The sequence below is a fragment of the Theobroma umbraticum genome, unplaced genomic scaffold (assembly GCF_002168275.2).
Source record: "Theobroma umbraticum cultivar Fairchild unplaced genomic scaffold, ASM216827v3 scaffold_204.0, whole genome shotgun sequence".
Taxonomy (NCBI): Eukaryota; Viridiplantae; Streptophyta; class Magnoliopsida; order Malvales; family Malvaceae; genus Theobroma; species Theobroma umbraticum.
This window is the reverse complement of record NW_018397267.1, coordinates 1,366,930-1,376,499: the sequence shown is the minus strand read 5'-3', so window position 1 is coordinate 1,376,499 and position 9,570 is coordinate 1,366,930. Positions and strand designations below refer to the sequence as shown.

Below are 9,570 nucleotides of genomic sequence, written 5' to 3'. Positions count from 1 at the left end.
TATATATATATATATTTACATACATGATTCTCACAAGTCACAAGGACATCGTTTGAGAGACCGAATCTTGGCAGTTATGCTTGCTTCTTGGACTGTCAATCAATAAAACCTCTAAAAATTTGACCACTATTTTCATGATCCCCTGCCCTTCCATTTGGACAGAGAGACCACTACTTTCTCTCTAAAAAATTAACTTATTAAAACATATAACGTCCACATTTATAAATCTAAAACCCCTTCCTCACCGACACGAGATATGATAATATTAATACTAATCTAAAAATGAGATGAAGGATCACTAAAAACTCAAAGAGAGATCAGTGATTAAGTATGTGTTGATATTCCCCTGCTTCAATCTTTGGCAGTTACCAGTTAGTGTTGTTGACTGGAAAGTACAAAAGGTGTGAGGCTTGCTGGGGGTGGGGCGCAGAGATACAAATTCCCTTCCAGTTTGAAGTACAATTTGACAGGCTATTTCTGCTCTAAGGACTAAGGTTGGCACTGCCACGCCAAAGTTGTGTACTTGTGTTCAAGTGGCTTTAATGTGCCATGCATGAGTTGGCAAAGATAATGTTTATTGTATTTTAATAAATTATCTTAGCAATTATTAAATAATAGATAAATATGGTATTTAGTTTTGTTTTTGATTTCTTTTTTGAGGAACTAATAATTATAGATAATAATAATACATAAAGAGTTTGATGGTATTTATTTATATTAATTTTGGGATTTTTTTTATATTTTATTTGTATTTATTAGTAATTTCCTCCTTTTATTGTTTAATAATAATAAATAAAGTATTTAAATATTTAACCAAGAAGGGACCTCTAAGGGTCTAAACCTTTAAACCCCACAGTCTAAAGCCCTGCAGGCTTGTAGTTACGGCCCTCTCTAAGCCGCTAAAAATGTCATCTCTAACTCGCCTCCTCCGCCGCACCTTCTCCACGGCCTCAACCGCACAGCCCGACTCCGTCCGGAAACTCGCCGTTGACCTCTACAAAGAACGCAACCTCAAGCGTGTCGTCGAAAAGTTCAAAAAGTCTTGTGAGAATGGCCGTTTCCGCAGCCAAACCGGCATCTACGAAGGGACGGTTCGCCGCCTTGCTTCGGCTGGACGATTCCGATGGATCGAAGAAATCCTCGAGGAGCAAAAGAAATACAAAGACATTTCCAAAGAAGGCTTTGCTGCTAGGTTGATCCATTTGTATGGGAAATCCGGTATGTTTGAGCAAGCTTACAAGGTGTTTGATGAAATGCCGAATAGAGGGTTGTTGTCTTTCAATGCCCTTATAGGAGCTTGCGTGAATGCGAAAAAGTTTGATAAGGTTAATGGGTTTTTCAAGGAGTTGCCTGAGAAGTTGTCAATTGAGCCAGATTTGGTTTCTTATAATACGGTTATTAAGGCCTTTTGTGAGATGGGTTCTTTGGATTCTGCTAGTTTGATGCTTGATGAGATGGAGAAGAAGGGTGTTAAGCCGGACTTGATTACTTTTAACACGCTTTTAAATGGGTTGTTTAAGAATGGAAAGTTTGTTGATGGGGAGAAGATATGGGGTAAAATGGTGGAGAACAATGTGGAGCCTGATATTAGGAGTTATAATTCTAAGTTGCTTGGATTGGTTACAGAGAAGAGAATGGAAGAGGCGGTTAAGTTTGTTGAAGAAATGAGGAGTCAAGGAGTTAAACCTGATGTGTTTACTTTCAATCATATGATTAGAGGGTATGTTAATGAGGAGAAACTGGAAGAAGCTAAAGGGTGGTATAGTCAAATAGGGAAAAATGATTGTGCACCGGATAAGCTAACTTTTACAATGCTAGTTCCTTTCCTTTGTGAGAAGGGTGATTTGGGGTTTGCCATGGAGGTGTGCAAGGAGATCTTTTTAAGGAAGAGATTGGTTGGTGATGCATTGTTGCAGCGTGTGGCGGACGAATTGGTCAAAGCCTCCAAGATTGAAGATGCAACGGAGCTTGTGAAGCTTGGGAAGGCAAATAATTTCTGTCGTTATAAGCTGAATATGCCTACAGAGTAGTGCTATGGTTTTACCAATGGTATTATGTTTTAATTTTAGATCCTTTAGGTACTGAATGAGTATCCAAAGCAAGGAGTTTTTCACAACTTGCAAGGTTGGATAACTGCTCAAGGTTTAGTGGGAACCATTTAGATTAGTGCTGGAGAATGGGATGCTTTGTTTTGGTTGTTAATTTATGCCTTTTCATTTATCATGTGCATGTTACCCTTGGCCTTCTGTGTCTAGCCTCAGAGTTACATGATGAATTGTATTTTATCAAGTTCTCTCGGCTTTTCATCTGTGCACAGCAACCCTTCCATAGGTTGTGTAAAAGAGTTTTCAAAAGCTGAATCTTTTGAGTTACTTGTGTGATACTCGATGGTTCTTCTCCAGGGCATGTGCAGTACCGATGAGTTGATGAATGCCGACATTCCATGTATGGGTGTGATAGTGTGATGACCAGGCAAGACTAAAATGGGAATCTGATCTACTTTTGTAGTTCTGTTATACTCTACTGTACCCTCCACATATAGGATTGTTTTTCGTTTTGCTGTTCGGTTTCATTTTGAAGTTTGGTAGCTCAGCAGTATGCACTACACCTTCTAATCCGAAGGACCTTCACCTACTCTTGACTCCATTTAAACACTAGCAGCAACTGAAAGATTGAATTATGCATCAAATTCGCAGATAGAATATTGTCATTGGCAGCTGAAATCTATCCATTTCCATAATAATTCTGTAATTTGTATGATGTGCTTCATATATCAATCTATTAAGAGTATTTTTTAACTATACATTGTTAGTAAATCTTAAAAAGATGGAAGACGTATTCATATTAAGTTGGGTTTAAATATTAAGCTTAAAATTTTAAAAGTTGCATATATAATAACACCCTTGGACGGCTCAGCTGAGAGACAGAATACTTTAACCCTAAAAACTCAGGAAACGGAAACGAGCAAAGCAATGGAAGCCTCATCCGTCCGCCGTCTCGTTGGCCTCTTCACAACTTCAACCAACCGTACCACCAGCACCGCCCTAACCTCCGCTAAACCTTCCTCCAAAGCCACGATGAAAGAACGCAAGCTCCAAGGACTCGTCAACAAATTCAAGCAATCCTCCGAGTCCGATGACTTCCGCTACAAGAGCCATCGCAGCTACGACCGCACCGTTCGCCGCCTCGCGTTCGCAAAACAGTTCTCACTTATCGACGACATCCTCCAGCACCAAAAGAAGTACCAAGATATCTCCCAGGAAGGCTTCGTCATCCGCTTAATGACTCTCTATGGGAAAGCAGGCATGTTCGAACATGCCCAGAAACTGTTCGATGAGATGCCTGAACTAAAATGTGACCGTACGGTAAAGTCATTTAATGCCCTTTTATCAGCGTGTATTTATTCGGAGAAGTTCGGTAACGTCGAAAAGTTGTTGAAACTACCTGAAAAGCTCGGAATCGAGCCTGATTTGGTTTCTTATAACACAGTTATCAAGGCCTTCTGTGAGATGGGTTCTTTGGATTCAGCATTGTCGGTGCTTGATACATTGGAGAAAAAGGGATTAGAGCCTGATGTAATTACGTTTAACACGCTGCTTGATGGATTGTTTTCGAAGGGTCGGATTGCTGATGGAGAGAAAATATGGGGATTAATGGAAGAGAAGAATGTTGTTCCTAATGTTAGGACTTATAATTCAAAGTTAAGAGGACTGGTTTATGAGAAGGAGATTGTGAAAGCTGTTGAGCTGTGGGAGGAAATGGAGACTAAAGGAATCAACCCTGATGTTTACAGTTACAATGCTATGATTAAAGGGTATTGCAATGCTGGGAATATAGAGCAAGTGAAGAAGTGGCACAATGAACTGAAGAAAAGCGGTATTTCGCCTGATCGAGTTACTTACGTTACGCTTGTTTCATTCCTCTGTCAGAAGTCTGAGTTTGAAATGGCAGTTGAGCTTTGCAAGGAGTCTATGGATCGACGGGTCACTGCTAGGCCTGCAATGTTCCAGACCGTGATAGATGGATTGGTTAAAGAGTCCAGGATTGATGAAGCTATACAACTCGTGGAATTAGGCAAGTCAAGATTACATTATAAACTGAAACTGCATTGAGTTAAGAGTACGAATGCAGGAGAGTTACATGCTCGTTCTAGTTTATCCTGTATCATCGATTGCCATTTCATTAGGACATTTTTACTTGATTTGAACCTCATTTGCCTTTGGTGATGTGTCTGTACTTACGAATCCATGGATCTGGGTGAGACCCATGTGGTCGAATTTTAAACTTGAAGTTGGGTTGGTGCGAGATGGAAACCAAGACCATTGACAGAAATAGGACGGCCTTCTATCTGTCTTAACCCAAAGCGTAGGTTTGGGCTTTCCACTCTGTACTAATCAAACCACAATTTTAGCCCACTGGTATTATTTTCACGATTGCTTTGTCCGCTCCGCACTGTATTTATGCTAGTGTATCTTATGCATGAAACGCATGTTTTGAGATACCTTCAACAATCATTTTTCCCAAAAGCCATAGATGATAGATATGAGCCGTATAAGGTTGACTAGATAGGCAAAAGGTAATGCCAAGAATTTCCCTCCCGAGATCCCATTTTGCCTCTTTTAAATAATATGCATGAATTCAAGATCATGGTTAGATATATGGTGACATGTTTTAGTACGTAATTTCCATGCATATATTCAAAATCCCATGACTAACATGTGTATTCAACTTCAACCATTATGCCCCTGCCTTGCAGTCAATTCTAACATTGACTCTCAGTGGCCTTAACCCCCAAAGGTTGTTGGTAAAAAATGGTTGTAACAATATACACCTAACTAGACCAAAGGGGAAAGAAAATGCATGCATGTTCAGCGGCAGCACACACCAGTTCTTGTTCGGATTGGATCTTTCCCCTAATATCTTTCCAATTGCGTGAGTTTTTGAAAGAGAATTTCAACGTTTTAGCCGACAAATTTGAAACACGATCAAAGCAACGACTATCACAACGTTTCCGCACTTGTGAGGAAACTCCCAGCTACTGAAGCATGGAATGTCTTGCGATCTTTGACCGTGTGGCTGATTTTCTGCTCCTGAATTGATGGGTATTGTGCCAACTTGAATGTCTGTTAAAATTTCTGTGGTTTCTCCGAAGGAGGGAAGGGTTCCCGTTTTTGTTCCTCTGCCATGACTTGATGTGTTTTGTATAGACAAGATTGTGCATGTCATAATCATAGGGAGTGCATAGGTGTTTGATGGGTGATCATGAGAGAGAGTTGCGGAATGCACATACTTTTTGTGACCAGGTACAGCCCACAGATCACTAATTCCTTTCCGATCTCTAAGGGGATTTTTCCATCCTCTTTTGCAATGAAGCTTCAATCTTAAATATATATATATATATTTGGCGCACATAACATTGGTCAAGTTCATGATGCCTTGCCACATATCAAGTTTGCTTGATGCTGTCTTCTTGCTTTCTTTAAACCAATGTTTGTTGGAAAATGAGTGCAAGGAGAAAGGTGTAAAAAAAAAAAAAAGAAAAAAAGAAAAAAGGGAAAGTGGAAATTATTTTAAAATAAAAATGGTAGATTTCATTTAAAAAAACACCAAGTTTATCTGATTACAAAAGAAGGATGAACAGCCATGACTGTGAATGGCTCATCCATATCCTACTGTTTACAAAAACTTTCCAATACTAATACTCAAGCCCACTATACAAAGAGCAAAAAAAACAAGAGTAAATATTTATAAATGAATTAAATTCTATGTTTATAAATTAATTTTATTTGTTGAGTAAAATAAAAGTACTTAAATGTTTATATGTTAATTAAATTAACTAATTAATTAATTTATTTAGAAAATAAATTAATTTAATTCTTTAAAATTGAACTAATTTATTAAAAATAAATATTTAATAATTTTACATTTTTTAATATTATTTTTGTTATACTATTATTTATTATTTTAAAGAATAAATTTAAAAATTTAAAAATTATATTAAAAGGAATATAAATTTATTCAATTATATATTTTTATATATAAACGTAATTTTATAAATTTATATTATATTTTTAATAAAATAATTTAAAACAAAATACTATAATATAATTTTTTTAATAATAATATTTTTTATAATCATCATTAATTTATATTACACTAAATATTATAAAATTATTTTTTAATAATCACATTTTCAATAATCATATTTTATACAAAATACCAAACGGGATCTAAGAACACGTCATGTCTTGTCCCAAGTCGAGTTTGGCCTGTACCAGCAGTATTTTCCATGTGATTTGTTTTCTTGCAATATGAGCAAGGAGGGAAGTCTCTTTTCTGCTCTCCCTGCTTCTTGTCACCATGTTTCTTCCCTTTTTCTTTTCTATCATTTCAAGATTTCTTCTGACTGCCATTTTTTGCTTTTTTATTAGCATACCTGGTAACAAAGGCTCCCTCAACATGAATATCTTGCCTCAGTGCCCTTCTTGATTCTTAAGCTTGAAGGGCATTCAACAACCCAGTCACAGAAATGGCCCCCAAATCCTTAGAATCCTCCAAAGAAGAGATATTCCCTTCAAATTTCTCTGGCAAGCTAACTAGCAGTTTATTCATTATCCTTTTCTCAGACACATTCTCATCCAAAAGCCTTAGTCTATTCACAACTTTAAGAACCCTTTCACAATAACCTTGGACTAGTTCATCATCTCCCATTCTTAAAAGTTCAAACTCCCTCCAAAGATTCAGAGCTTGAATCTGTCTAGTCCTATCACTCACGTTAAATTTTTCTTTCAATTTATCTCAAGCTTCCTTAAGGGCTTCACAGTTTATGATTCTAGTAAAAATGGAATTTGAGATAACAAAATGAATACGTGAAAGGGCCTTGAACGTTTTAGCAACCTCCTTGTTATGTTGCTTAAGCTGAGCTACCGTTGGATAAGCAACTCTCAACACAGGGGATCTCCACCAGATTCAATGATCTCCCACAAGTCATATGCTGTAAGGTAAGCTTCCATCTTGATTGCCCAGATAAGATAATTTTGACCTGAAAAGATTGGGGGAGCAACAACGCTGAAGCTTGAAGATGCCATTGAAGCGATAGATAGAACAGAAGAAGTAACAACGGTGAGATGAGGCCCAAAACAGAAATAACTCCACACTAATAATAAAGGAATAAAACTGTTAACAATGGAGAAAAATCAAAGAAGAAGAAGAGAGAATTTTCTGAAAAGAAGACAAATGTTTTTAAGGGTAACAAGGCCTTCTACGTGAAGGCTGTATTGCAAAGATGGAAACGACATCGTAGCAAGCAACGACTTGCATAGAAAACATAAAAGAAACAAACCAGCACAGCTGCCAGCATATCACATATCCTTATGCTCAACAAACCAGTAGTTTGGAGCCACATGGTCATTCACACAGAACAAGGCAGAAGAAAATAAGAAAAAATAAACTCTGCTGAAATATAGAAAATAGAAAGAAAGGCTGGACAAACATGTGAGTAGTTCGCCTCAGCCTAAAACTAAAACAATCACGTGACAAGTACAAGCCTAGTCACTTTACCAAGTTTGAATGCCCCTTCGTGCAATATCCTGCAAATCAGTCCTCCATCTCAACACCTTCCACAAACAATGTTTACAACTTGAATTGGTAACATAGAGCTAAACCTTTAAAAGGTTTTAGCTGTTTGGTAGTTACAGATAATTGTTGCGTAAAATTGCCCAACTTGAAATTAATCTTCATCCACACGAAACGTTGGTATATGTATATGTGACATGATAGAGTTGTTAGGCAGACGTCGTGTCTTTCATGGGTACACTTTCATAGAGCAGGGACTTCATGAATCCGCCAGGCTTGGAAGGCATGGTTTTCATCGTAACTGTACATCAGAGGGCCATTCTCGCAATGTTTTGAGAAGCCCTGGCGAAAGGCAACGAAAATGGATTTCGAGAGAGGCATTCGTGGTTCAGGCGCTTCCAAGCGTTAGAAATCATATGTGGAACATGCTCCCAACACTTTCAAAACCTTCAACCGCCTTTGGTGCTCCTTCATTTGTTGCACTCAACACAGGATCCATTCTCCCATCCTGATTCTCATCCTACAATAAAATGTAACATGTTTAACAAACAAGAGTTGACACTTTGATTAATTGCATGTGGATTTCCAGCTGAGGTTCTACCTTGGCACTTCCCAAGTCATCCCAGAGTCGAAGGATGCTTGCAGTAGATGATATGATGCCAGGATTGTTGTCAATGAGTTCCACGTTTTTATTATTTAAGCCTTGGCCAAGGAGGAAAAAGACGTGAACCAGGATTATATGTACTCCTGAGCTAGTGTTGCCATTCTCCAAGTACTCCTTCGCCTGAGGCAACTCCCCTGAGGCAACTCCCCTGAAGCAAACCATCGTGCTTCGACCAAGAATGCTCTACACAAAGTGGCCCACTGCAATATATATCCAACATCCACTACTTAATTATAAGTCATAAAGGTATGAAAGAGAAGTTTTCACCCAAAATGATATGCATGCCATGGATATTATAAAAAATTCTTTTTAGGATAAATTTTTTATTTTTTCGAGTGACGAAATCATATTAAAATTTGATTATCATATTCAAAATATACTTTTCTGGTCAAGATAACCTTTTCTTGTAGCCTTTTTTAGCATCATAAATAATAAGTAAACATTCTTTTCCTTGGATTAACTGGATTTAGATATAATCAAACCCCACGTACCGCCTTCCTTAAGGAGTTGACAGGGTTCCACCCGTGCTTCTTGTACACCTTGTGGCTAACTTCATCAGTGATATCGTCGAGAGCTTTGAAGCAAATTTTCATGTAATTTGGTAGTTGATCAGTAGCAGCGTAATCCCACCTATATGCAAGTTAATTATGAAAAAATTTGTGAGTTTAATGCTACTAAAAAAGAAAAAAAATTTGTATGTGCCTGATAGTTATGGTAATTCTGATGCATTACCTATCAACAGCTTGCGTGAAGAGAGTGAGCTCATCGAGTGTCCCATAAATATCGAAAATATCATCGATGATGTATATTAAGGAAATGGATTTTGTCAGATCAATCCGTTGCTCTGACAAGCTTGGATCAGTCAGGGAAGCCATGGACCAAATGTACCATTTCAGTAGTTGGTCTCTTGCAAGCTCCAACTCCTTAGTTAAACCCAGGCCCTTCCACCAACTAAACAATTCATCAATCATGCAAGCAAATTAGAGTTAGGGGATAAAAAAGGAGCAAGAAAGGCTTTTGGTTTGTGTTGATTCTAATATAAATCTTACTTGGAAAAGCGAACGACTTCTGTCTGATGTAAAGATTGGACTATATTGAAATCCATTTTAGCTAGTTCTTGGAGGACATTTATCCATCCATTTGTGCCTTGGAAATTAGTTAGCAAGTTTCTGGCTGTGAATCTTGATAGGCTTTTATGATAAGGTTGGTCCAGCGTAGTTTTTATAACTCTTCCAGAGAACTGGTCCAGTTCTCTACTTTGCCATGTTTTTAGGGCCTGCGAACTGAATTCTCTGGCTCCATCAAGAATATCTTCTCCCTCTACGCCTAGT

At 37.8% G+C, this 9,570-nt stretch overlaps 4 protein-coding genes across 5 annotated transcripts in view; 2 read left to right on the top strand and 2 right to left on the bottom strand.

Annotated features, from left to right (window-relative positions):
• LOC110424438 (transcription factor DYT1-like) overlaps positions 1 to 160 on the bottom strand; it is a 1,614-nt gene extending 1,454 nt beyond the window's left edge. For both annotated transcript variants that reach the window (XM_089784986.1, XM_089784985.1), the window contains exon 1: positions 24 to 160. The gene's annotated coding sequence lies outside the window, so the exon portion shown is untranslated. The remainder of the gene's footprint in view (positions 1 to 23) is intronic.
• A 656-nt stretch (positions 161 to 816) lies between these two features.
• On the top strand, positions 817 to 2,223 carry LOC110424590 (uncharacterized). Its single transcript, XM_021439188.2, has one exon. It carries the CDS (start codon positions 906 to 908, stop codon positions 2,028 to 2,030), a length of 1,125 nt encoding a protein of 374 aa, XP_021294863.1. The 5' UTR covers positions 817 to 905; the 3' UTR covers positions 2,031 to 2,223.
• Positions 2,224 to 2,431: 208 nt separating this feature from the next.
• Positions 2,432 to 4,627, top strand: LOC110424589 (uncharacterized). The gene has a single exon (XM_021439187.2). It carries the CDS (start codon positions 2,973 to 2,975, stop codon positions 4,110 to 4,112), a length of 1,140 nt encoding a protein of 379 aa, XP_021294862.1. The 5' UTR covers positions 2,432 to 2,972; the 3' UTR covers positions 4,113 to 4,627.
• Positions 4,628 to 6,234: 1,607 nt separating this feature from the next.
• Positions 6,235 to 9,570, bottom strand: part of LOC110424216 ((3S,6E)-nerolidol synthase 1-like) — a 4,071-nt gene continuing 735 nt past the window's right edge. Inside the window, 10 exon segments of the mRNA XM_089784878.1 lie at positions 6,235 to 7,042; positions 7,561 to 7,842; positions 7,844 to 7,892; positions 7,895 to 8,012; positions 8,015 to 8,095; positions 8,177 to 8,392; positions 8,395 to 8,439; positions 8,731 to 8,869; positions 8,972 to 9,190; positions 9,289 to 9,570. The exon segment at positions 9,289 to 9,570 is cut by the window's right edge and continues 94 nt beyond it. Of these exon segments, the coding sequence (XP_089641004.1) occupies positions 7,785 to 7,842; positions 7,844 to 7,892; positions 7,895 to 8,012; positions 8,015 to 8,095; positions 8,177 to 8,392; positions 8,395 to 8,439; positions 8,731 to 8,869; positions 8,972 to 9,190; positions 9,289 to 9,570 (1,207 nt within the window). The 3' untranslated portion in view covers positions 6,235 to 7,042; positions 7,561 to 7,784.

Excerpts from the sequence above, each read along its gene's own strand:
- LOC110424590 (XM_021439188.2), top strand. The coding sequence starts at position 906 with ATGTCATCTCTAACTCGCCTCCTCCGCCGCACCTTCTCCACGGCCTCA.
- LOC110424589 (XM_021439187.2), top strand. The coding sequence starts at position 2,973 with ATGGAAGCCTCATCCGTCCGCCGTCTCGTTGGCCTCTTCACAACTTCA.